This window comes from Fusarium odoratissimum (assembly GCF_000260195.1).
Source record: "Fusarium odoratissimum NRRL 54006 unplaced genomic scaffold supercont1.30, whole genome shotgun sequence".
NCBI lineage: Eukaryota > Fungi > Ascomycota > Sordariomycetes > Hypocreales > Nectriaceae > Fusarium > Fusarium odoratissimum.
In genome coordinates this window covers 233,237-256,505 of record NW_022158714.1, presented here as the reverse complement: position 1 = coordinate 256,505, position 23,269 = coordinate 233,237, and the positions used below count along the sequence as shown (strand labels likewise).

The following is a 23,269-nucleotide window of genomic DNA, read 5'->3' as shown; positions in this document are numbered from 1 at the left end:
ACCACGATTCACCGAGCATCACCGAGACATATGCCCCGCGATGGAGCTGCAGAAGAGAATGTTAGGTGGCCGCAATGAGATGCATGGATGTAATAAATTTCATGAACCAAGACTGAAACTTGTCGCTGAATTTTAACTGCCTAGAGATTTATTTTCTCATCTCTTGTATTCATGTGAAGCTCTAAAGACTTTTATTCATTTTGTAAGCACCCTCTTCATGAAAATGTATAGGGTATCTCAAGCGGACATTAGTGTAGCTAATTCAACGACCAACTTCCAGCATCATACCTCATACTCCACAAGGGAAGCTGAGATCATGTCTATGTCACCTCAAGACGTGGCTGTCCTGATACAGCGTGAAGGAAGTGGAGCATCGCCAGATACTTACGATGCCGCCAACGAACCTGAGGATGCTGTTGTGAAACGAACAAAGCTATTATCTTCCGTGCTCGAAACTCTTAAGCAACAAGATCTTTCTTCGCTAGAGGCTACAGCCAAGGCGTTGGGCGACGGAAGTCGAGATGGTAAGTGAAATTACTTACCGTTTGTGAATTTGTTAACGTGGACACAGTGGCATGGAGACTCCCTTATGGAGATTCGGGAATTCTCGAATTCTTCCTTGACATTCTTGCCTCAGATGAGGAGCATCCTCATGGTGTCAAAGTCCAGGCTCTGCGTGTTACCGGAAATTCTTGTGCTGATACAGACCAAAATCGAGCTCGAGTTGTTGAGGGCAAACATATCGTTTCTTTCATCAAGCACCTTCAGGACATGAGCCTTGTTCCATATTTGATTCCGGTGCTCTACAATGTCCTTGTTGATTATGGTGAGTCTTGAAGATGACACTCGGGCGGGACAACACTGATACTCGTAGAACCTGCTCAACGTCTTGCTTCAGAGTCACGACTCAGCAGTCATCTCATCACTCTCCTTCAATCACCCAACCGCGCTGCTTTCAGCCCGCTTGTCACTTATTTCTGCAAGATCCTTGCTCTTCTCATCACACAAGATGGCGAGGTAGCTGTTGCAGATTCTGAGACGGCCTCCGTTCTCCTGAAGCTGGCAGTCAGCCCTGACCACAACACTGATATCGAGGACTTTCTCGCCCTCGTATCTACCGCAGCCAGTTATCTTGCCAATGAATCCTTCCAAGAGCAACTCCTCAACTCAAAAGAAGCAGATGTCTTCGTCAAGGCATTCTACATCGCACATACCCAATTCGACTCAGAGCTTGATGACGAAGACACTGCCAAGGAACTTGGGCAGCTGTGTACTTCGTTGCTTACAACCCTGGCTGACCTGACTGGCAATGACGCCTTCCCAGCTCATTATTCCCTTGAAAGCTCAGTGCCCCAGTCGCTTCTTAAATGGTTGAAGGAGCCGCATGTCATTCTTCAGTCCGCAGCTTGTCTGGCTCTGGGCAACCTCTCCCGTTCAGATCAGGCTTCCACGGCCTTTGTGCAGAAGTATCAGGCTCATCTTTCTCTGATCGCCATTCTTTCCGATCCCGAGATCAAAGATGCCCAGCTTCTTCACTCCGCACTGTCTTTCCTCAAGAATCTCGCAATTCCGGCACAGAACAAAACGTTACTAGGGGATCTGCTAAAGCCAGTGAGTGTACCGAGGATACTGACCATCGATACTCTTCCTCAGGTCCAGTTCTCGGCAGTTTCACTACTTCGTCTACTGCTTGTGAACTGCCCAGATAATGTTCGTCGAGTTGTTAGTCCTATAACAGCTGAAGGAGAGGGGTCTGGCAAGCACACAACTGTCCATGATATGATCTCGCTGTTTGATCGATCTGATACGGAACCTACCCGACTCGAAGCCGCACGAAGTGTTGCTACTGTATGCCGAGTTCTTCATACAGCACCCACCGAGGAGGTTCTTTCTGGATGGAGTTCTGAAATTGAAAAGACACCATCGAGGGATCTGTTCTATGCTGAACATGATCTTTCACAAGTGCTGTCATTCCTCATCATTCAAGAGAAGTGGCCCATTCTAAAATCCGAGGCATGGTTCGTCTTTGCTCTCATGTCGCGATCCAAGGATGGCGCCCAAGTTATCGCCAAAGTCCTTGCTATATCTGGAGCTATGGATGCTCTCAGTTACGCAGTCACCGGAAAGACGGCAAACAACGAAACACCACTGATCGAGAGTGGTGCCCCTGAAATCCCCCCAGCAATTCCTGAAGAGCTGGCATTGGAACCTCAGCAGGTTGACCCAAAACAAAAGGCTAATATGGCTAAGGTGGACAGAGAGAACTGTTTGGTATTGTGTACCGAAGTTGTCAAGAATGGGGAGACTCTGGAATCAAAGCAAGTTGGTCGATTACGGAGTTTGATTCGACAGGGCACAGAGTTGCTGGGGGAAAGGGCTGAAGAGTAGTAGAGTCTCAAGGAATGGAATAGACACGAATACTGGGGATAGACATCACTTTACGAATCGTTCAAAGCGTTGAAATCGTAATGAATAACTTTTTAAGAAAGAGATACCATATGCGCGTAATGCATCCATTGACCAAGTAATGATAGAGCAAAGCCGGTGATCATGCAGTAAATTTCTTGAGCTGGACCTAGAGTATCTTTCCTCCATACCCGGCCAAGCCTTTCATCAGAGCCTCGAACCGACGTTGCCCATGTCTCAGAGACGCAAAGAGCAAAACCCTCAAACACCAGTTCCCTTTTTGCAAGTTTATTTCTTAGCCGACTCAGCCTCGGCGGCATCCCGCACACGCTTCTGTCGGGCACCCTCGTATCGGGCGTTGGCACGAGCGACACGGAGAGTTCGGTAAGCACCGGCCTCGATGTTGGAAGGCATGTCACCCTTCTTGATCTCCTTGACAGCGATGTCGGTAGGGGCAATGGGGAGAGTAGCGGAGATGTGAGAGGCCTTCTCGATCTTGGAGACGTCGGTCTTGGTGTCACCCTTCTTGGGGGCGTTGGATCGGCGGGGGAGGAGGATCAATCGCTCCTGGTAGGCCTTGAGGCGGGCAACGTTGGCAGCAAGGGACTCCTCGCTGAGGTTCTGTCGGCGGAAATCGACAGCGATGCCGATGGTGGGAGCGAAAGCCTTGGGGATACCGGCCTCCTGCGTGGTTGTTAGAACTGCAATTCTTCTGGCGTATCTCGTATCGTGTGCATTCGACCGAGACGCAATATATCATACCTTGAGCTCAGCCAGGGTGAAACCACGGCCGGAGCGGACACGGCGGTTGTACTTAAGGGTAGGGCATCGCACAACAGGTCGGAGCTTGTCGACAGGTCGAGGTGCGAGGGCAGCAGCCTTGGCCTGACGAGCTGTGCGTCTCCGCGACTTCTTGCCGGGCTATTCCATAGTCAATATTTGTGTGCCAAGTAAATTTCCAGAAAATCGAGATGAATCGTTTCTTCTCTTCTCTTCTCGTCGGGTGTATCGTCATACCTGGTCGAAGTGGGTTCGAACCCGGCGCTGCCAATCCTTGCGGAAGTCTGTTGAAGGAGTCAGTCCCTCAAATCCTCTATCATATCGTTATTCGGGGGTGGTGCGGCTCACGGTTGTTGACGAGCTTCTGGTTGTGCTTGATCGCCTGTAGTAAATCAGGTCAGCAAATGCGAATGCACTCGAGCGCGATGAACATTATCCATCGCATTGGGCGTATCTCCATACCATTGTGTCTGCTTGCGATCAACGTGCTCCGATGGTCGATGTCGGTCGTGAGGCGTGTAAAATTCGGAGGGTAGAGGCTTGTCCAATTTCCAACTCAAGAAGGGTTGTGCCCTTAGATTTTAGTGGGTTGTTAGCGAGTTGCCCAAAGATGTGGATCACGTGCTGGATGTGGGCTTTCAAATTCATGATCGGGAGAATGTTGCAGCGGTGCCGCCGGGATTTAGACGGGCGAGTTTGGAGAGACTTGGTGCAAGCAATTCAGAACGGCTGTGAGTTGATGTTGATGGGTTGCAGAAGCCACAGAAGGCTCTATATATCATTTTGGCGGTTCATGAGCATATTATAAACACGGCATCTGTTGTTGTAACGGAATTCCATAATAGAAGAAGAGTGTTTGTATGTGCTCGAACTGGAAACTACTTTTGAAGATCTCGTCACATTGACTCTCTTCAGGCTCAGTGAACATGGAAGTATTTCACTGTCAGATTGTGATTGGAGGTCTTCCCATCATGAGAAATGGTTCGAATCTGCATCCAATATGTTCTTGTTCAGCAACCATTAAAGCTGAGATCAGCCATCGTCTTGTACACAAGATAAATGTCACCAGACACAAAGTCCTGAGGACAGTTAAAGATTTTCATCATTAGGCTCGGATGAAAGAGATATCCTTGAGGCCTTCTGGCAAATAATAAGGAGGATATAATGTGAAGGTACTGCTCGAAGTCTCTCGATCAGCAAGGTCTTTGTCAAATCATCACTGGTCATGCATTTCTTCAGCACTAGCGCTAGTCGCTGCATACCTTACTCTCTCTCTCTGTGTGTGGTCGATGCACTCCACAACCACCAATTGCGGCGGAAACACAATGCTCAGAAAATAATTTCACAAAATCTCAACTTAATTTTGTTTTGGCAGGTGCACGCAGGTGCCGGGGGCGTTGCACAATTTCAAGCATCCACAGAGAGTGGCCCCTGCCCTGCTGCCTCCTGCCTGCAATTTCCCAGGCACCGAACGCCTCAGCATCAAGGCATCAATCCCTTCTCCATCTGCCTATAAAAAGCGGCTCCCCCTCCCTCCTCTTGTTCTGTTTTTCTTTTCTTCTTCATACTTACCTTGTTGAGAGGAAGCCAGCTCAAGAATTGGCTTCCTCAGCATGGAGGGCCTGCATTGCACATCGCGGAGTCACTCTTTGCTCTATTGTCCTTCGGGGCCATAGTCGGCGGAATTTTTGATTTAAACCCACTTTTCATTGTGTTGATGGCTTGATGCTATCTCATGAAGAAGAGTCTTGTGTGATGTGCCGCGATGCTGAGGTTAGACAGGTACTTCTCGATTGCCCTGATCCTGGGTTGATGTGTGATGATTGAGGCAGACGTAAAGTCTTGGCGCCCAAGTCTATTTGTGAAGTTCCACAGCTCATGATTCGATCCGGTTGTAGAAGCCCAATAACGGCTCTCATCCTTTACCTCACGCTCACACTCGCCGTAGCCTGTGAATTGATATGCCGATGATCCGATACTTCTCGACTCATGTACTTGGTTACAGCATGGCATTGCGTGGACGTGAGTACTTGACAAAAGGGACATCGCGCATTTGCCTGTTTACTCGAGATTTGCCAAACATACTGCCGTGGTGACTGCAAATGCTAGATCCATTGACGAGCATCTTGATGGCTTCATCGAAATATATCCATTCTACAGTAGCATAAAACTTCGTTGTCAGCATCAGATGCCAAAATGAAATCGTCAAAGGGTCTCCTGGGTTTGTGCTAAATTTACACGAGTGTTTTTGGCGCTTGGGACCCAGGTTCTCAGGTAGTCGACATCATCTTCCAGTATCTCCATCTTCACAGCCCACCATCCTCTCACCCGAAGCTATTCCGCACCAATCACATTCCCACAATTCCTTCTCGCAGCAGTTCGAAAAATCTCATGACACCACTTTCCATCCTTCCTGTCAACGGCCAATCCATTCGATCACCTCGCCCTGGTAACTATTCTCCGCGGAATAAACCCTTCCTCACACAGAGACAATGGCTTCCAGGATGGGCCCCCGGAGCGTAAAGGACGCAACACGATTTACGTCCACAATCCCCCACGCAACATCGAAGGCCGCGCAGAGAGCACCACGCATCCCAGGCGAAACACCCGAGCAGCGAGTGAGGAGACTGCGACAGGCTCATCTTGCTGCTCAGCATGCCAGCATTAGCAAGACGGATAAGTTTATCGATGCTTCGAGGAGAATCTTCGATGTAGCGCATCGTTGGACGGTGGGAAGCATTGTGGTGTTCACAGGTACGAACGACTGAACGAAACATTCGACTGCAATCGCCAGCTGACAAGCATTCTAGTTGTTGCAGCTGTTGTCTCCGGATACTCTGTCTGGGATATGATTCGTTACAACCGAGCCCGCCGAGCCGAATGGGTCGAGGCCCAGAAGCTACTTGAAGCCGATGAGCTTGCTATGGCACGTCTCGCCTACATCAAGGGCGAAGCTACAGAGGAACAGATCCTTCTCGTCGAGGAAGCCAACCAAGCTGCCGAAGCAAGAGGCGAGAAGCTACCACCTTTGCTCGAGGCACCTTCACACCGCACACATTTTGAAGAACACATCAAGCCCACATTTAAAGAAAACACAGAGGAGAATGTTACAAAGCCATCAAGTGGGAAGGGTGTACTAGGGATTTTCTCTGGTGTGCTAGGCGGCGGAGAGAAGAAGGAGGAGTCAACACAAGGCCTCCAGGATTATCAGACACAGTCAGTCGAGTCGGGAGCTGTCAAGGTGAGGTTGGAGGAGGCGATGGCAGCAGAGCGGGAGCGTCAACAAAATGGAGGCCCCCTAGACAGGCTAGGTGTTGAGCCGCCTGCAGGCTCAACTCCTAGCAAGTCTTGGTGGAAGTTCTGGTGATGTGTATAAAAATCTAATTGGAAAGAGGAACGGATGGCAACATGAAGGAAAACAAAGCGGAGTGTACGTGGTGGGACCAAAAGGAGTGTATCATATGTGTAGATTGGCAGTGCATTAGACGGCGTCGGGGGACCATCTTGTATGTACCATCAGGGAACAAGTCTACTTACCACATCTATTCAATACCAAGCGATCAAATAAGCGCCACTGATTCTTCAAGTTGGGTGAGATGATGAGCTGCGAATGTCTCCATTACTTAAATTGACATTATCGCTATTCTGGTATTGCCATGCATACCTGACGATCTCAAGATCGTATCGCTAACTTCCGATTCCCTATTACAGGGTGGTCAATGTATACCCGTAATGACCAAATGCTATCCATACCCGCCCGCTTGCCATTGCCTATAACGCCAAGTAAACAAAAAGAAAAATGAAAAAGAAAAGAAAAAAAAGGAAAGAAAAAATCAAATATTGTCTTGAACTGGCAGATTCCAGTCCGTCTCTTCAAAGGCCCGGTCATGCCTGAATTATGGCCGTCTGTGATAGTCTGAGCTATCAAAACGTTTGCATCTCCTCACAAGGTTGCAAAAGGCGTAGGACTACGATTTTCCCTTTCGCCGATGGAAGCAATTTCCCCCGAAACAAAATCACTAAAAGCAAGTTTGCGCCTCTGTCGTTTCTTTCTCCAATCAAGCGGCCTCACGCCACTGTCCTATAGTGAGGGTTGTTCGTCAGGATCTAGGATAATCTTCTCTTTTCCCTAAGAAACAATGATGTGGTTGAAGTGTCCTGGAACCTTTAAGCGGCACTTTTCGCAGTCTGCTCGATATCCTATGCTGAAGCTCTTCTTCATGCCGGGCTGCCAGGTCCAGTTGTTGACGGTGTGTCGGCTGCGAATATGGCCTCTCCTAGGAGAAGGCGTTGTTGGATCACCATCACCATCAACTGAATTGCCCGAGCAGTGGGATTCCACATCCATCATAGGATGTTCCACATCATGGGGAGGTGAAGGCTCAACAGTCACATTGGGATGTTCCATACCGGGGGTGACAAAACCATGGGCACTGGCATCAAATTGCATACCGGTAGGGGTGATGGGTTGGCAGGCCATGGAATCATCACCTTCGGAAATGGGTGAGGGAAGACGTCGTTCATTCTGGATGGCTTGCCATCCTCCGGCCATTGTGCGAGGGACACTCTGATCATCACCAAAGCCGGTGTTTTGGTGACCTAGGTTTGCAACACCGTTGGGAGTTGTCACAGCCTGCTGACCTCGAACCTGTGCAGCAAAGCTAGGCTGAATAGGCGTGGGCAGACGCCCGTTTGCGTTGTCAGATTCTTGGTGCATCACCCCAAGTCGGCCTTGTTCGTGATGTTGGGGTTGATATGTCTGCATCATATCCATGTCGGTGTCTCCATGAGACTGTGATGTCATGTTCGTTGACGATGACCATTGTCGAATTTCTGGCTGAAGATGATCGTGGGGGGCGAAGCTCGGGGCTGGCATGGGCGCATCAGATTGCCATTGTTGCGTCGTTCTAGGATATGCACGGAGTGGAAGGCACTGGATACGTTTCTGCCACATCTTTAGTATTCGACATCATGTGAAAACGCCCTCGTGGCTGCGATTGCAGGAAACTTACGTTGCGGTGCTCGCTGAAGCTCATGCCGTTAGCATTCGCGAGTTCTTCCTCTTCACGGACTCGCTTCCGCTGATCGAAACCAGCATGCTGAACAGCAAACATTTTATCACTGGCTGTTTACTGGTTTGGTGAAAAAGTAGTTGTGGTCAGAAAATACTGAACAAATCCGACAAGCTGGAACAAACGATGCTGACTTTGCTGTCGGACCCTGGGTATTAACACAGGTGGATACGGCTCTGTAATGTCGACGGACAAAGGTTCCTTGGAGGGTCGTAGTTACAGTAGTACTAGCACCGCGGGGGTATCCGATGCAAGGCGAGTGATGTAGTTTAGTAACGTGATAATACGAGATAAAGCAAAAGTGACGAGTCGGCGGTGATGCTGCCGACAAATATGAATGCGATGCGATGCGATAACGTCAATGACAAAGCCAAAGTAAAGAGCAAGAGGTTGGGCCGTAGAGAGTTGAAGAGAGTTTGGTTGGCGTGGGCAAGTTGTTAGTGAGCATCCGATTCACGAGGGAAGTGGCGGCCTGTCGTCGGCGAAGGAAGCCACGGACTAGTGTGGATCGGCTGGGCTCTGTAGGCAGCGTGTGGTAGCCTATAATAGATAGCCTTTGAGGGTGGGGAGCGAAGCTTGGAACGCAACAGTGAAGCCGGTGGGCGGAGGCTGGGAATTGGTTTTGGGGCTGGCTGGGGCTGACTGTTACTTGAAAAAGAGGACCAACAGCAAATCAAAAGAGGGTATAAGGAAGTGAATATCAGAAAATAAGTGAGACAATTGGAAGGAGCGGGGAAATAAGTTGATCTATAATGTCTTGGATATGGCTTGGGGGGGTTATTCTCGGGCGTTGGTGAAGGGCGAGGCCGTTGGTGATAAGAACATGGGATGAAAGTAAACAAAGGATAAAAAGAGGTGATTGAAGATGATTTGCACAGCAATTGACGAATTGGTTAATTGAATAAAAGAAATACACGTCAGTGAAGTCTACTGCAGCTTAACTAGAAGCTCAACAAACGAAGATAGTGAATGGAATTGAATTGTAATGATTGTCAATAAGGAAAAGGGGTTGGTTGGTTGGTTCTGTGAATGAAAGTGCAAGAAATGGATGGGAAGCCAAAGTTTGTACCAACGCCACGGCGCACCTTGCAACAGACCAGACGATCCGATTCCAATGCCTCATGCTACTCGCCAAAGTCGTATTAGTCGTGGGGTCGCCGAGAATCCGAGCGATCCCTTGAAGAAACCGATGACTTAATCGGCACGATCCCTGAATGATTGAGGCTTGTCATGCTCATGCTCATGCTCACTCATGTTCACGAGTTAGTTACACGAGAAAAGTAAAGAGGAGGGCTGAGTGGACAGCCTGGACTAGCAACAAGGGTCTCACGGACCAACAGATCCGCTCCCGGAGGCGATGCGAGGCTCTCAGACGCAACGCGGTTCACCATGTTTGACGAGAGTTGTGAGAGTTGACATGTTGGCAACGGAACTCTGTGTGTCTTGGTTTCAGCTATGTTTCGCTTACTCGGCTTGAGTCTCAGTGAGTGCGTGTTCTTCTGAGATGTCAGAAACGGGTCTCGATTTGGCTTGGGGATGTCTGAGACAGCTTCTGCAGTTGGTCAATCCATTGCTCGGCCACTGGCTCATCCGAGTCGATGTAGGGTAGCATCTTGTGAGTTGTACGAAAACTCGATCGTGGATAACTATCTAGGATGTGATACGAACTATTTCTTCTTAAGAAGTATCACATCCTCGATTGCATGAATTACGATAAATCGTTGAATAATCGTTGGGCGGTTTGTTGCCCCCCTTTTCTCGGCGACACGCATTCCTCGTGTTACCATGATGAACATACAAACTTCCAACGTGGGGAGATTTGCAAACAGCCACGATACCAGCAGACTGTGTCGCAATATTTTCACATACCGACGTCACCGAAAACTCATCCCTAGTCCCGTTTTTTCCGAGATGCAATTATCTCTTAACTGAAGTTCATATTATTTCAAAAGGGTTACAGTTGATTATCGTATGTTGATTCACGTTGTTTTCCGAGACGCGTCTATTGGTAGGGAGAAGTCGACGATGCTATTGGACGCTAGTTTCTTGGGACGAGACCCTTGAACCCCGGATCGAAATTATTACACTCCGTAGGCCCGAACATTATTGTCATGAATGAACACGAGGGGGAATAGGAGTCTGGGAGACAGGATCGTGGATACTCAATGGCCAAGGGAGACATGATCGTCTTAGAGAGGACTTGCGATATTCGAATATTATGTTTATTGTTTGCTCTGTCTTACCGCCCCGACTCGTCGAGAGCTAATGCAATACGGCAGTGAACCATGGTGCATGATGGCCTCTCACAAAACTGCGGAGGTTGTACCCACGAGCTGAAAGGGAAGCGAACGCGGCGGTAAAAGGTATCGCCCGTTTCTTGCATACAGAAGCCTCCGGCATAGGCGGTCTGCTATTTGAGCTTTGTTTAAAGGACATGTGATGAGTCGCTGGCTCTGAGATAAACGCACATGTCTAATGTTCAGTATTTACTGGCCAGGCCTCACCGAGATGTTGAGCTCTACCACGGACCCAGACCGGAGCCAATTGAGCTTAGACCATTGATAATTTCAAAGATTCTAGAACCCTGACGTAGTTGACCAATGTATTTCGCATGTAACTCCCTGCAAAAAACACAACCCCTCGGTGGGGTACCCTCCGAAGGTCCTCCGGTGTGGTAGTGAGCGAGTGGTGCGAGAAGAGTCACCCTGAGCCAAGCTAAAAATTGTGTCTACAACCTCTCTCTCTCGATTTCATATACTTTCCCTCAACCTTTTTAACGCACATCACCGTCTTCAGTCTCGTGGCGCTCGTATTGAAGTTTCTTTTGACTCACCTCGGTCGCCTACTCCGTCGAGCTTCACTGAAATACTATAACTCTTCCCGCCAAAGGTAGATCAAATTGTGCCCCTCCATATCAAAATTTCAACTTTGGAGAAGATCAACAGCTCACATATTCACAATGCCTTCAGCCGTAGAAATGGTCACTATCGCTGCCGATGACACCAGAGGTTAGTTTTTCCCATAAAGATTGTTGTTCTTTTGAAATTGCGCTGCAATTGGGCCCCGAGAAGTCATGATGCGCCCTGTGGCAGCCCTCTTTGCGGCGCAATGCTTCAGTACCTCGGAGGCGACACAGGGAGCTTCTTTTCTGCAATTGGCTCTCACAGCATTCTGGATTGCAATAACGCCCCCGCGCTGTATTCGTAACGCACCAAGAATCGCAGCTAACTCGAACCAGTCCTTGGACAGGATCCTCTGATCCCTCCTGCTCTTCTCACCTCCGAGATCCCTCTACCCGAGAAGGCCACAAACACCGTTGTCAAGGGCCGTCAAGATGCTGCCGACATTGTCCTTGGCCAGAGCGACAGACTCCTCGTCGTTGTCGGTCCCTGCTCCATTCACGACCCTGCCGCCGCTCTGGAATACGCTTCCAGACTCAAGGAGCTCTCTGACAAGCTCTCCGACGATCTCTGCATCGTGATGCGCGCCTACCTCGAGAAGCCCCGAACAACCGTTGGCTGGAAGGGTCTCATCAACGATCCCGATATCGACAACTCCTTCAAGATTAACAAGGGTCTCCGCGTTTCTCGTCAGCTGTTCGTTGACTTGACCAGCAAGGGTCTGCCTATTGCTACCGAGATGCTCGATACCATTTCTCCTCAGTTCCTTGCCGACTGTATCTCCGTTGGTGCCATTGGTGCCCGTACCACCGAGTCCCAGCTGCACCGTGAGCTTGCTTCCGGTCTGTCTTTCCCTGTTGGTTTCAAGAACGGCACAGACGGTAGTCTTGGTGTTGCCATTGACGCCATTGGCGCTGCTGCTGCTCAGCACCACTTCATGGGTGTCACAAAGCAGGGCCTTGCTGCTATTACCCGCACCAAGGGTAACGAGCACTGCTTTGTTATTCTCCGTGGTGGAACCAAGGGCACAAACTTCGACAAGGAGAGCGTCCAGGCTGCTAAGAAGGTCCTTCAGGATAAGAAGCAGAAGGAGGCTATCATGATTGATTGCTCCCACGGTATGTTTCCGAACTATACCAATCGAGTTTGAAATACTAACATGCGTCAGGTAACTCCTCCAAGAACCACAAGAACCAGCCCAAGGTTGCCAAGGTTGTTGGTGAACAACTTCGTGAGGGCGAGAAGGCCATCATTGGTGTCATGATCGAGTCCAACATTGGCGAGGGTAACCAAAAGGTTCCCGCTGAGGGTCCTGCTGCTCTCCAGCGTGGTGTCAGCATTACTGATGCTTGCATCAACTGGGAGGACACAGCCGTTGTGCTCGAGGACTTGGCTGACGCTGTCCGCACTCGCCGCAAGGTCAACCGCTCTTAGAAGGTTGCACCTGTGGAGTAGAAGGAGTGGAATACAAGGATTTAGTTAAAAATGCTGTGTTGTTTTGGGAGTTAATGAATAGACCTAGGTAGAAAGGTCAGGTGATGGAAAAGTCGGCGCACATAGGTTGCATGGAAATTGGCACAATGCCTGATCTTTTTATCATATACACTCATGAATATTCCGAACATTGCTAAAGGGGTCAACTGACCTCCTGTAAACTTCAGATAACCCAAGGACGCCAAACTCCTCTACCGAGTGACGGAGACAGATACCACACCTATCCAAACACAGATGAGTACGATGCCATATCATTTATCATCTCATCGGAAGTTCCCTTGCATGGGAGCATAATTGCTGCCCTGTCTTCCAAACGTAGGCCCCTGGCGCAATGCTACAACCTTCTTGAACGCAGCCCAGCCCAACAATCCAACAGTACCAATAATGAAAGCCCATACGATGATCTTGTCTTTGTTGCTGTCACGTTGAAAGCACATAGTCGTGACGTCCTCTTCTGTCGCGTCCTTGCAGAAGTCAATGCCCTGCTTGAGACAAAAGGCCTTGGTACATTCGGAGCATGATTTCGATTTCGAGCGTGGCTCGAGATGAGGAGTCGAGAAATCGAGAACGGCGCGACGAAGCTGGGATGAGGATGTTTCGCCTTTGGGCCCGAGGGGGATAATGGTGCTGTTCTTAAAGCATGTGCATTTACAGAAGGTTGGCGCAGCTGGAATGTGTCAGCTCTGTTCAGTGTAGATACCCGTTATACTAACATGCTGCGGCAAGCGTGGCCAAAGCTCCTAGCAGGAGGATAAACAGAGATATTCGTGCCATTACGGCTAATTTGGGCTGTAGATAATGTCTTATCGATCATGGAGGTTGGACGTCAATTACTTGAGGCTATCGATAGTTGACAACAAGTGGGCCAAATAAGAGTATCCACTTCAGCCTCGTAAACTCTCATTGGCCGATAGAACCACATTGTAAAAAGTTCCATATTGAAGTCGCTCTCTAACCGTCCCATCATCACGACTTCTTTCGGCTTTCTCTCAGTCCGCCGATTCGTCACGCCAAAATGCCTCGAATACCGCGGGTAGGGGCTCTAGCCTCTCTTCCATCGACAGTCGTCCCCGTCAACCGAGTCCCCTTCGTTGCCCGCGTCGCCTTCTCAACAACCCCCGTCCACGCAGCTGGTCGCAAGGCCGAATGGCTCCGAGATAAGCTGTGGAAGGGTGAAGCTCCTGGAGGCGATGATCCTTATCAAGAGAGAGTGGAACCAGAACAGACATCAAACTTGCCAGAGGAGGCCTTGGATCTGTCAAATGTCGACCGCAGACCCTACCCTGTGCGCACCACTCGTCTCGTGCTACCTCCAAGCCATTCCGAAGCCATGACTGAGAAGGAAGTCGAGTCTGTCGACACTGAATATACGCCCGCGACTTCAATTGATGATCTGGAGGAGATTTCACCCGTCAAGACATGGTGGGACCAACCAGGTCACTGGGGTGAGGAGAGCGAATTCCAAGGCTTCGGCAGCGCAAACCGAGTAGAGGATCAAGCAGTTATGGAGATTTACGTACGTCAAGCTCTGGTCGAGTCACTCTCATACCAGCAGCGAGGACTTCTTGAGGAATATGCGGTAAAGAAGTGGCCTTTTGGTGACAGGGCCCACCTGGACCGAACATTGTCTGTGGGAATTCGATTTAAGGATGGAAAGCCTCTTCTCAGCACTCATTGGAGTGTTGTCACTGAGAAGTTGAAGAATGTCAGGCCCGGAGAGGTTGAGGAAAAGGTTGAGATTTCTCCTGAGGAGGCTCAGCAGATGGTTAATGCTCTGGACCCCTCATGGAAGACCGCCACTCTTGACGATGACCACCTCAAGTTTGCTGTATGTGTCCCACCTCTTCCCAGATGTGATTTGTACTGACAATATGCAGATCCGCAAGCGTATCTACCAACTCACAGGCCATTTCATTCCCGACGTCAAGGTCGCCGCCGCCCGCACACCACAAGAGCTCATCACCGTAGCCCTAACATTCGCCAAGCGGGGCAAGAAGCTCGCCGAGGTTCTTGAGGATCAGAAGGCCCTGTTCGCACTTCCTAACGTCAAGGTGCACAACAGGAGAGTCACACCTATTGACCGTGAGGTTGCTGTTGGTCGCTGGAAGATTATTGAGGAGGAGTTGCAAAAGCGAGATCTGCCTGTTACTGGCACAGGGAAATATGGGAAGAATAAGGAAAGGGATTGGCTGACCGGTAAGGCTTAAAAGTTCATGTGAGGTGTATGAACAGAGGTGATGTATGACTGTATATCTGTACATGTATAATAGACGAACAAAGAAATCTTGCATCACTGTTGCTATTCTCTTAATGTGATGCAGTGCTGACCAACTATACCTTTCTCGAGATAACTACGCACACAGCCAACATCCTCGACTTCTATCATTGCATAGAAACGATTTTGAAGCACTTTCTGCAGCGCCTCTTCAGCATTCCTACATGAGGAAAGACCATATATCAGCGTAGCACAGGCATATAGCATAAAAGTCGTAAAGATGGTTACTTATTTGAACTTGCTCATTCATGCAGGTGCAACCATGCTTGAGCATCTTGTCTCATTCTTTATGCAACTAATTTACAGGTATTTGTTCTTGCGTAGCCACTCCTTGACATCCTCCTTATCCCTTGCGAGCCAGTTTTGCTTGGCGGTCATAGAATCAAGACTCTGGGCCAGCTCAAGGTCGAATCCCTTGGTACCCTTCTGCTCAAAGAAAGTCTTCACATCGGAAATCTGGTCCTTCTGTGTGAGAGAGCTTGTAGAAATGGCGACCATATCGCCAAGGAGCGACATGCCAGGTGGGAGTCGCTTGGTGAGAACGTCCCAGTTGTCCTTGACCCATCCCCAAAGAGCCAAGATACCCTCCTTGTGAGCGCGGAGACCGCTGAGAGGCATGTAGATATCCTGGGTCTTGACGTTATCGCTCAGAGTGTACTCCAGAGTTCGCTTGATAAGAGCAGCATCCTTTGCAAAACCAAGTGACCGGAGAGCAGTGTTTCGCTCACTGCTTTGCTTGGCAGTCTCATATTCTTTCAAAATATCATTATACTCCTTCTCGCCTCCATATGTAACCACAACAGCGAAAACACTAGGTCGCAAGTTGGGCTGTACAGCATCTCGATCACCATTGATGAACTTTTCGAACAAGTCGAAAGCGGCCTTCTTGGTAGGCTCGTCCTCGACAATGGCGGCCTTGCCGAACATAAGGGCCTTCATTCTCTGGGCAGTGAAGTCATCCTTGTCAGAAATATCCCAACCGATCTCGTTAGCCTTCTTGCTGACCAGATCCCTCTGGAAAGTCTTGAGAGCCTCATTGACATCATCATCTTCAAAGATCCAAGCATCACGGAGAGATCCGACACGGAGAGTGATCTCATCCCAGACAATGAACTCGTCTTCGGAGTCAAATTCTTGGAGGAGCGACAGCAAGCCAGATGTCTTCTGGTAACCAGCAGCGGCAAGGGCACCGGCATCTGCAATCATACCGGCCCTATCTTCAACACCCAAGAGACCCGCCTTGGCGTTTTGACCAAGCTTTTGAAGTCGCTCGCTAGTATAAGATGTACGGTAGATACCAGAATGGCCAGAGTTGATCTTGTAGAAGTCAAAGTCAGGCACCTTGAAGTCGGCCTCACGTGTGTTGAGTGCCAGATCTTCCTGGATACCGTCCTTAGTTCGAAGGTTGAGGAAGACGGGGTAAAGGACTTCATCCTCCTCAGGCTTGACATCGGCCGTTCTAAGGAACCGGTTCTGCTTGACGTGGATTGTGCCCTTGCCTTCGTCTTCTGTGACTGCTACGACTGGGTAACCGACCTTCTTGGTCCAGATGTCAGCAACGCGCTCAACATCCTTACCACTGGCCTCACTGAGAGCGGCCCAAAGGTCTGTGGTCTCAGTGTTGCTGTATGCATGTCTATCGAGGTAGATTCGGATACCCTTCAGAAAGACGTCCTCGCCCAAGTATTTTGAGATCATGCGCAGGACACAAGAACCCTTCTCATATGAGATAGCATCGAAGATTTGGTTGACCTCATCAGCACGCTTGACAGGCACTTCAATAGGGTGAGAGCTGCGCAGAGAGTCGAGACCGAGGGCAGATCGGAGATCCTCAGTAACATAACCCTCCCAAATCCTCCACTCGGGGTAGAAGGCGTTAGAAGAATACCAAGACATCCATGTTGCAAAACCTTCCTTGAGCCACAGGCCATCCCAGAAGTCCATTGTGACCAAGTTGCCGAACCATTGATGAGCCAGCTCATGTTGAACGACCTCGGCCACGCGCTTCTTGGTGACGGCGCTGCTGGTCTTTTCATCCAATAGAAGATCAACGACTCGATATGTGATGAGACCCCAGTTCTCCATGGCTCCAGCAGCAAAGTCAGGCACAGCAACCATGTCCATCTTGGGAAGAGGATATTGGCTGCCAAATTGCTGCTCGTAGAACTCGAGTGTTCGAGCAGCTAGCTCGGCGGAAAAGACGGCATGGTCAAGGTCTTGATCGGGAGTACACCATACTCGGATAGGGACTCGAAAGTTGTTGGTCTCGTAGTGCTTGAGGTCACCAATGACGAAAGCCAGAAGGTAGGTAGACATGATGGGAGTCTTGTTATAGGTAATGGCCTTGCGCTTCTTGCCTGTAACCTTGGAGTCGACTTCTTTCTCAGAAGCGACATCCATGTTACCCAAGCATACCAGATCCTTGTCAGCAATGAGTGTTACGGTGAATGTCGCTTTCAGAGCTGGCTCGTCCAGGCAAGGGAATGCGCGGCGAGCATCGGTGGCCTCGAACTGGGTGGTAGCAAGGTATTTGGTGTTGCCATCTTCGTCCTTGTATGATGACCTGTAGAAACCTGCCATGTCATCATTGAGAGTACCGGTGAAACGTTGAGTCAACCTCGCCTTTTGGCCAGCGGGAATCGTCTTATCGAAGGTAACGGTGGTGGTTTGGGTATCCTTGTTGTAATCGAGGGTAGGTGAGGAGCTAATGGTGGCACCATTGGCTTCAACAAGTGTCTCGTGGATATCAATTTCGACTGTGTTCAGGGCAATAGAGGTTGAATCTTCGACGACATCGAAGTCGATGATGACGGTACCTTCATACTTGAAGGTCTCGAAGTTTGGCTCGAGGGTGAGATCGTAGTGCAGAGGCTTGACATTTTTGGGAAGCACTTCGCGTCCACGACGAATGTCGAGACTCGCGCTAGCGACATCGTTTCCGTTGCGATACATGGCTCGTCGACAAGAGCAGTTACGCTGCTGCTGACGAGGGACGAGAGAAGAGACTTTTGAGTTGTGGAGAGGTTGAGTGAGAACCGATCGAGGGGAAGAAGCTGTGGTAAAGGTAGAGGAGAGAAAGTAATGTAATTGAGAGCGGTGAAGAGGTTGATATGGTGTTGTTATAGAAGGAGCTGACCCGTAAGTTGAGGCTCTAGCTCTTGAGCTGATGCGGGGGAGGGGTCCTGAATGGAAGGTGCGACGGATCATCGGCAGGTCGGCATCGTAACCTCCGGGCTTCGTCAGCGCTGAACGACCTGGAGGAGCAGCGGGAGCAGGAGTAGGAGCACTGAACGGCAGGCAAAGAGCCCGCCGCATTGAAGATATCAATGGATTCTTCATAGTCACCAGCAAAGCGAAAATAATCTCATTGCACCCTGAAAATGGAAACAGGGTTGCAATTGCCCTCGAAGAAACACATTGAGTGTGATTCGGAAGATTTCGTGCAGACTGGACCACACCCTTGGATAAAAAAGCTTGGGCCATGCATATTAATCGCTAACGAGCACTAAAATAGATTGATCAAGTCATCAAATTCTCGTCTCAACTTAGACCTCTTCATCATCATTTACCTAAAACTTTAAGACTTTAGTCCTAAGTGACAAAAAGACTTAGTTGAGTTTACCTGAATTTACTGCAGTTCAGTATAGACTTGGCCGACCCTTCAACTACCTATAGCAGTTTATTTCTGCAAGACTATCATGGATGTCTTTTAACCCACCCCAAGGCCTACTAACAGAGCAGTCATGATACGCTTATTATCACTAGAGACGACGACACTATGTGGTGACATTACACATTCTTCGTTCAATTTTACACATAAGCCGGTATTATCAGATACCGAGTGCCTCCCTGCGACTCTTGCTATTCAGATCAAGATAAGGCGCTTCGCCAAGACTACAAACTCGATCTCCAGCTCTCGCTTCCTCATAGTCATATGTCGCGCAGTGGAAAGTTGATCTATTATCCCAAATCGCAAGATCATTCTTGCTCCAACGGTACCGGACCTGGGCATCGTGGTTCTGTGTCACTAGGTTGAAGAGGTACGCCAGTAGTGTATCGCTCTCATCTTTTGACAATCCATTAATGCGCTTGGTGAAGCCCTTGTTGACAAACACTGACTTCCAGCCTGTGACTGGGTTTGTTCGGATAAGAGGATGGACAGATGTGAGGTTCTCGCCTTGATTTAGAGGAGAGCCACGGATGCCCTTGCGGATTGGGTTGCCCAGGCGTCGTGCCTCGTCGTGGAAGAAGCTGGCATCGTGAGTCGCGGTCAATCCTTCGAGGAACTTCTTCATGGGGTCTGAGAGTCTATCGTAGACCTCATATCCGGATGCCCAAAGCTGTTCCAAATTAGCAAGATGTAGGTGGCCGAGAAGAACAGAACCAAGCAACACGGGTTGTTTGAACCTCTGAGTGGCAAAGACATACCGTATCACCACCTGTCTTAGGTAGAGTGTGTATCTTGAGCATAGCATAGTCTGAGGGTACCTTTTCAAAGGTGATATCGCTGTGCCACCCAGCAGATGCATATCGGCTTACATCGCTGAGCTGATGTGTCAAACCACCCCCCTTCTTCTGCTTCTCACTTGAGATAACACTGATCTGATCACCTAACTCACTACCCTCTTCAGTCAAAGGGTGCACATGCAGACCTGAGCTAGTAGGGCATCCAGCAACCTCTGTAAGCCGCAGCATAAATTCCTTCATCTCTTGAGGAGTGACATCCTGGTTCTTCAGAAAGACAACACCTCGCTGAGAAATAGTGACTGCAAGGTCACGGATGTGTCTCTCATCCCATTTCACGAGGTCTCGAATTTGAAGACCGTTGTACTCACGGCCGATGACCGGGGTGACGTCAAGCTGAGGAATGTCATCAAGACTACCCGTGTAAGTCAAGGGTTCTGATAGACGTGGACGGCTTTGGACATCTCCGCCGACGATATTGCTAGAAACGGTCTCGGGCGCAGCAGAAGGCATGATGCAATATGTGCTTGAGTTTGAACAATATTTCTCAATTGATAAGAAAACGAGGGCCAACAGTGACAATTATGTGAAGCTGTATCCAAGCCGGAGACTCTTTCGGAGGATAATCACCCATTGATAAATAACAAGGGCCCGGCATGACGGGAATGAGTCTAACCAAGAATGGAATATTCAGACCGTTACAGGCCAAACGTACAATGCCGAATCATTTCCCCCCGCAAAGACGACATCGGGACTAATGATGGCATGCTTGAGAGAGGAGAATTTCTCGGAGAATCTACCCCAGCTCTAACGAGGGGTTTGGACCAATCTTGTGGCCGTAATTTCTACAAGTGCCCTGTCAGGTGGTCACTGCATGATGCTCTGAGTTCCTAATCCACCTGTTGCATCTCACCTGGAGAACCCTTGGCGGATCATGGCCCTTGACTGTGAGAATTGAGTGTTACCAGATCTGGCTTCATGTCCTTATGGCGTGCGCGATCGAGCCACCCACCAAGGGGACTATTGTGTATACTACCTACCGAAAGAGTCTCCGACGATAAACTATATCCATGGTCAAACTGTAGATGTCTCTTATATATCTGACCGAGAACCCAAGTTTTGGGATCATTCCTCAGCGACGATCACCTCAATTGAGTCTCTTAATAGTTACCAAAACTCATTGAGTGAGATTCTTTGTTTACCATGGGTAACCCGGATATCGAGACGAGCTCGGCAGTTGCTCAGCGCGTGTCGGTGGAAATCACCAAGACGCAAGTCGGAGTTGGCCGAGAGCAATTGTCAGACGCTTTGCCGCCTCATGCCGACTACGAAGGCGGCCATCGGTGGGATCCCTCGGCTACATGGACTCCTGAAGAGGAGAGACGGGCTGTACGAAAGACTGATCTCAAGCTTTTGTCTTGGTTGTGTCTTATGGTATGTATTTTTACTCAATTGGTGATGAAATTGACTTATACGATATAGTTCTTTGGTCTGCAATTGGATCGAGGAAACATCTCCAACGCGCTCGCTGATGACCTCTTGACTGATCTCGGATTGACCACCGACGATTACAACAACGGAACAACCATCCAAGTCCTTTGCTTCTTGCTGGCTGAATTCCCAGTCCAATTCCTCACCAAGCGATATGGCTTCAAGCATGTTCTTCCCACGCTCATGGTCTGCTGGGGTCTTGTCTCAACCTTCCAAGCCTTCATGACTGGACGAGCTGCTTTTTACGTTACCCGTGCTCTGATCGGTACCTTTGAGGGTGGTTTCATCCCCGGTGTTATTCTCATGGCGACATATTTCTACACCTCGAAGGAGCTGTCTATTCGACTCGCCGCTTTCTGGTCAACTCTCAACATCGCCCGTGTCATCTCTGCTCTCCTTGCTGCTGGATTGATTGAGATGCGAGGCGTCAACGGCCACCCCGGTTGGTTTTGGCTTCTCCTCCTTGAAGGTCTTCTTACCGTGGTCATTGGTCTCGTCTCCATGGCCTATCTTCCTACTTCGCCTACCGGCACCAAGTCTCTCATCTGGCGAAAGTCTTGGTATACTGAGCGTGAGGAGGTCATCATGATCAACCGTATCCTTCGAGATGATCCTGCCAAGGGTCTCACGGCATTGAAGGAGCCTGCTACATGGCAGGATGTCAAGAACGCATGGTCAGACCCTTCGCTCTGGGGCCTTTACTTTATTGGTCTCGTTGCCTACATTCCTGCGGCGCCTGTTCAGGCTTATTTGACTCTTACACTTAAACGAGTTGGAAAGTTCAGTACCTTGGCTAGCAACCTGCTCACTGCACCCTCCGCTGCACTCCAGATCATCACTATGCTTGCGCTGGCATACAGTTCTGAGTACTTTAACGAGAGGACGTTCCACTGTCTGTTCGGAGAGATCTGGTCACTTCCTCTTCTTACAGCGCTTCTCACTCTTCCTGATGAGGGCCGAGAATGGGGGCGATTCTCTATCATTACTCTAATCTCTGGATATCCCTACTTCCATCCTCTGGTTTCTTCTTGGATTTCTGAGAACTCTTTTGATGTCAAGAAGCGAGCCATTGCTGCAGCTACATATAATGTCATCGTTCAAATGTGAGTTCCACCCTGGTCCGTTTAACAAACAAATACTAACAGAAAACAGGGGAAGCGTTACAAGCTCTCAGATCTACCGCAAATGGGATGCTCCTTACTACAAGAACGGTAACAAGGTGCTCATTTCGATCCTGTGCCTCTCTGTCGTGGCCTTCCTCGCCCAGCGATTCTGGCTCATCCACCTCAACAAGAAGAAGATCGAACAGTGGGAACAGATGACACCGGAGCAGAAGCTCGAATATCAGACGGACAAGGAACAGCGAGAGATTGATGGAAACAAGCGACTCGATTTCCGCTTTGCTTACTGAGAGGATAGCTAGGAGTGTTGTGGTGATGGGGTCGAGTTAGTATTCTTCAGCATATGTGTATGCTGTATATTAAGCAGTTGATTTCTTCAAGGCCTGAGAATGGTCACGTATGGGATATATTGCATACATTTATAGCAGGGTCTTCTGTGGTGCCACTGTTGTAAAACCCTTTTGTGACTGCGAGAACTGCCGTTCCAGAGCAACGCTTTTTAGATTTAGAGTTCAAGTCGTTACTGGTTTCAGTCGCTATTCCCGGTGTCTTCGGCCAAGAATCCCAAACGCGGATGAAAATGCGAGCGCAATGACATTTTTTTCGCGATTGCCTGGTATTTATTAGTCATCAAATTAAGCATGTTTGAGGCACATCGCCAACTTTGTCTTAAAGCTTAATTCCTATCCAATTCCTCTCATTTTATCTCAACTGCCTCATCTCACGCATTTCTCATTCTTAAAAACATCATTCTTGAATAAAAATAGTCAAAATGGGCGTCATCGGACTCACTGCCAGCGGCCTCGTCGGCGCTTTGCACAGCTACATCCTGGTTCTGGAGATGTTTCTTTGGACGAAGCCTCGTGGAAGAAAGGCTTTCAGACTCACACCCGAATTCGCTGAGCAGACCAAGACAATGGCTGCCAATCAGGGCCTCTACAATGGCTTCTTGTCCGCTGGACTGATTTGGTCGCTTCTTCACCCGAATCCTGAGTTCTCGAAGCAGCTTCAGATCTTCTTCAACGGCTGTGTCTTGGTTGCGGGTGCATATGGCGGTCTCACCGCCAACAAGAAGATTCTCTATATCCAAGCCGCTCCCGCGGCCCTTTCTCTTGGACTCGTTCTGTTGGATATGTAGAGCGTTATTGTGAAAGTATGGATTCGGTCCCTAGGCTTTGGTAATATTTGTCCGCTAACATTCTGATAGTATGATTTATATACAGTTTATTGAGCTTGAATCGTTTGTTTATCCAGCTGTTTTCTAGT

The 23,269-nt window shown here is 49.2% G+C and overlaps 11 protein-coding genes across 13 annotated transcripts; 6 read left to right on the top strand and 5 right to left on the bottom strand.

Moving 5' to 3' along the window:
- Nucleotides 1-35: 35 nt before the first annotated feature.
- Nucleotides 36-2,496, top strand: FOIG_13053 (uncharacterized protein). 2 transcript variants are annotated; one of them, XM_031214090.1, is made up of 4 exons: nt 36-202; nt 281-524; nt 572-826; nt 875-2,496. In XM_031214090.1, exons 2-4 carry the CDS (start codon nt 317-319, stop codon nt 2,386-2,388), a joined length of 1,977 nt encoding a protein of 658 aa, XP_031056238.1. In that variant the 5' UTR covers nt 36-202; nt 281-316; the 3' UTR covers nt 2,389-2,496. The 2 variants fall into 2 exon arrangements, with proteins under 2 accessions (XP_031056238.1, XP_031056239.1); XM_031214091.1 differs by having other exon boundaries at nt 42-202; nt 281-826.
- FOIG_13052 (50S ribosomal protein L13e) lies at nt 2,388-4,235 on the bottom strand. The gene is made up of 5 exons (XM_031214089.1): nt 3,649-4,235; nt 3,535-3,568; nt 3,424-3,470; nt 3,169-3,327; nt 2,388-3,090 (listed from the first exon to the last, which is right to left on the bottom strand). Exons 1-5 carry the CDS (start codon nt 3,649-3,651, stop codon nt 2,695-2,697), a joined length of 639 nt encoding a protein of 212 aa, XP_031056237.1. The 5' UTR covers nt 3,652-4,235; the 3' UTR covers nt 2,388-2,694.
- Nucleotides 4,236-4,763: 528 nt separating this feature from the next.
- On the top strand, nt 4,764-8,022 carry FOIG_13051 (uncharacterized protein). The gene is made up of 2 exons (XM_031214088.1): nt 4,764-5,940; nt 5,997-8,022. The coding sequence occupies exons 1-2, from the start codon at nt 5,679-5,681 to the stop codon at nt 6,551-6,553; spliced, it is 819 nt and encodes a 272-aa protein (XP_031056236.1). The 5' UTR covers nt 4,764-5,678; the 3' UTR covers nt 6,554-8,022.
- Nucleotides 6,724-10,165, bottom strand: FOIG_13050 (uncharacterized protein). Its single transcript, XM_031214087.1, has 2 exons — nt 8,199-10,165; nt 6,724-8,131 (listed from the first exon to the last, which is right to left on the bottom strand). Exons 1-2 carry the CDS (start codon nt 8,298-8,300, stop codon nt 7,316-7,318), a joined length of 918 nt encoding a protein of 305 aa, XP_031056235.1. The 5' UTR covers nt 8,301-10,165; the 3' UTR covers nt 6,724-7,315.
- Nucleotides 10,166-10,922: 757 nt separating this feature from the next.
- Nucleotides 10,923-13,166, top strand: FOIG_13049 (phospho-2-dehydro-3-deoxyheptonate aldolase, tyrosine-inhibited). Of its 2 annotated transcripts, XM_031214086.1 has the most exons (4): nt 10,923-11,147; nt 11,228-11,266; nt 11,497-12,276; nt 12,327-13,166. In XM_031214086.1, the coding sequence occupies exons 2-4, from the start codon at nt 11,236-11,238 to the stop codon at nt 12,590-12,592; spliced, it is 1,077 nt and encodes a 358-aa protein (XP_031056234.1). In that variant the 5' UTR covers nt 10,923-11,147; nt 11,228-11,235; the 3' UTR covers nt 12,593-13,166. The 2 variants fall into 2 exon arrangements, with proteins under 2 accessions (XP_031056234.1, XP_031056233.1); XM_031214085.1 differs by having other exon boundaries at nt 10,923-11,266; nt 12,327-12,900.
- Nucleotides 12,916-13,426, bottom strand: FOIG_13048 (uncharacterized protein; the record flags this gene model as incomplete). The annotated part of the gene is made up of 2 exons (XM_031214084.1): nt 12,916-13,319; nt 13,366-13,426. The coding sequence occupies 2 exons, from the start codon at nt 13,424-13,426 to the stop codon at nt 12,916-12,918; spliced, it is 465 nt and encodes a 154-aa protein (XP_031056232.1).
- Nucleotides 13,427-13,568: 142 nt separating this feature from the next.
- Nucleotides 13,569-15,011, top strand: FOIG_13047 (uncharacterized protein). The gene is made up of 2 exons (XM_031214083.1): nt 13,569-14,480; nt 14,530-15,011. The coding sequence occupies exons 1-2, from the start codon at nt 13,668-13,670 to the stop codon at nt 14,857-14,859; spliced, it is 1,143 nt and encodes a 380-aa protein (XP_031056231.1). The 5' UTR covers nt 13,569-13,667; the 3' UTR covers nt 14,860-15,011.
- Nucleotides 15,012-15,105: 94 nt separating this feature from the next.
- FOIG_13046 (aminopeptidase) lies at nt 15,106-18,375 on the bottom strand. The gene has a single exon (XM_031214082.1). The coding sequence runs from the start codon at nt 18,264-18,266 to the stop codon at nt 15,228-15,230; it is 3,039 nt and encodes a 1,012-aa protein (XP_031056230.1). The 5' UTR covers nt 18,267-18,375; the 3' UTR covers nt 15,106-15,227.
- Nucleotides 18,376-18,528: 153 nt separating this feature from the next.
- Nucleotides 18,529-20,012, bottom strand: FOIG_13045 (uncharacterized protein). Its single transcript, XM_031214081.1, has 2 exons — nt 19,356-20,012; nt 18,529-19,267 (listed from the first exon to the last, which is right to left on the bottom strand). Exons 1-2 carry the CDS (start codon nt 19,902-19,904, stop codon nt 18,758-18,760), a joined length of 1,059 nt encoding a protein of 352 aa, XP_031056229.1. The 5' UTR covers nt 19,905-20,012; the 3' UTR covers nt 18,529-18,757.
- Nucleotides 20,013-20,049: 37 nt separating this feature from the next.
- Nucleotides 20,050-22,619, top strand: FOIG_13044 (uncharacterized protein). Its single transcript, XM_031214080.1, has 3 exons — nt 20,050-20,825; nt 20,874-21,985; nt 22,035-22,619. The coding sequence occupies exons 1-3, from the start codon at nt 20,595-20,597 to the stop codon at nt 22,291-22,293; spliced, it is 1,602 nt and encodes a 533-aa protein (XP_031056228.1). The 5' UTR covers nt 20,050-20,594; the 3' UTR covers nt 22,294-22,619.
- Nucleotides 22,620-22,775: 156 nt separating this feature from the next.
- FOIG_13043 (uncharacterized protein) lies at nt 22,776-23,141 on the top strand (the record flags this gene model as incomplete). The annotated part of the gene is made up of 1 exon (XM_031214079.1): nt 22,776-23,141. One exon carries the CDS (start codon nt 22,776-22,778, stop codon nt 23,139-23,141), a length of 366 nt encoding a protein of 121 aa, XP_031056227.1.
- Between the last annotated feature and the right edge of the window lie 128 nt (nt 23,142-23,269).

Bases quoted from the DNA above. Each gene is read 5' to 3' on its own strand.
- FOIG_13053 (XM_031214090.1), top strand. From the start codon at position 317: ATGTCTATGTCACCTCAAGACGTGGCTGTCCTGATACAGCGTGAAGGA. The intron at 525-571 runs GTAAGTGAAATT...ACGTGGACACAG, and splicing joins GGGCGACGGAAGTCGAGATG to TGGCATGGAGACTCCCTTAT. The intron at 827-874 runs GTGAGTCTTGAA...TGATACTCGTAG, and splicing joins CAATGTCCTTGTTGATTATG to AACCTGCTCAACGTCTTGCT.
- FOIG_13052 (XM_031214089.1), bottom strand. The intron at 3,471-3,534 runs GTGAGCCGCACC...CTCCTTCAACAG, and splicing joins CCAGAAGCTCGTCAACAACC to ACTTCCGCAAGGATTGGCAG. The intron at 3,091-3,168 runs GTATGATATATT...ACAACCACGCAG, and splicing joins TCACCCTGGCTGAGCTCAAG to GAGGCCGGTATCCCCAAGGC.
- FOIG_13051 (XM_031214088.1), top strand. From the start codon at position 5,679: ATGGCTTCCAGGATGGGCCCCCGGAGCGTAAAGGACGCAACACGATTT. The intron at 5,941-5,996 runs GTACGAACGACT...CAAGCATTCTAG, and splicing joins AAGCATTGTGGTGTTCACAG to TTGTTGCAGCTGTTGTCTCC.
- FOIG_13050 (XM_031214087.1), bottom strand. From the start codon at position 8,300: ATGTTTGCTGTTCAGCATGCTGGTTTCGATCAGCGGAAGCGAGTCCGT. The intron at 8,132-8,198 runs GTAAGTTTCCTG...AAGATGTGGCAG, and splicing joins GCTTCAGCGAGCACCGCAAC to AAACGTATCCAGTGCCTTCC.
- FOIG_13049 (XM_031214085.1), top strand. From the start codon at position 11,218: ATGCCTTCAGCCGTAGAAATGGTCACTATCGCTGCCGATGACACCAGA. The intron at 11,267-11,496 runs GTTAGTTTTTCC...AACTCGAACCAG, and splicing joins CGCTGCCGATGACACCAGAG to TCCTTGGACAGGATCCTCTG. The intron at 12,277-12,326 runs GTATGTTTCCGA...AACATGCGTCAG, and splicing joins CATGATTGATTGCTCCCACG to GTAACTCCTCCAAGAACCAC.
- FOIG_13047 (XM_031214083.1), top strand. From the start codon at position 13,668: ATGCCTCGAATACCGCGGGTAGGGGCTCTAGCCTCTCTTCCATCGACA. The intron at 14,481-14,529 runs GTATGTGTCCCA...GACAATATGCAG, and splicing joins ATGACCACCTCAAGTTTGCT to ATCCGCAAGCGTATCTACCA.
- FOIG_13046 (XM_031214082.1), bottom strand. From the start codon at position 18,266: ATGAAGAATCCATTGATATCTTCAATGCGGCGGGCTCTTTGCCTGCCG.
- FOIG_13045 (XM_031214081.1), bottom strand. From the start codon at position 19,904: ATGCCTTCTGCTGCGCCCGAGACCGTTTCTAGCAATATCGTCGGCGGA. The intron at 19,268-19,355 runs GTATGTCTTTGC...AATTTGGAACAG, and splicing joins CTAAGACAGGTGGTGATACG to CTTTGGGCATCCGGATATGA.
- FOIG_13044 (XM_031214080.1), top strand. From the start codon at position 20,595: ATGGGTAACCCGGATATCGAGACGAGCTCGGCAGTTGCTCAGCGCGTG. The intron at 20,826-20,873 runs GTATGTATTTTT...TATACGATATAG, and splicing joins TGTCTTGGTTGTGTCTTATG to TTCTTTGGTCTGCAATTGGA. The intron at 21,986-22,034 runs GTGAGTTCCACC...AACAGAAAACAG, and splicing joins TATAATGTCATCGTTCAAAT to GGGAAGCGTTACAAGCTCTC.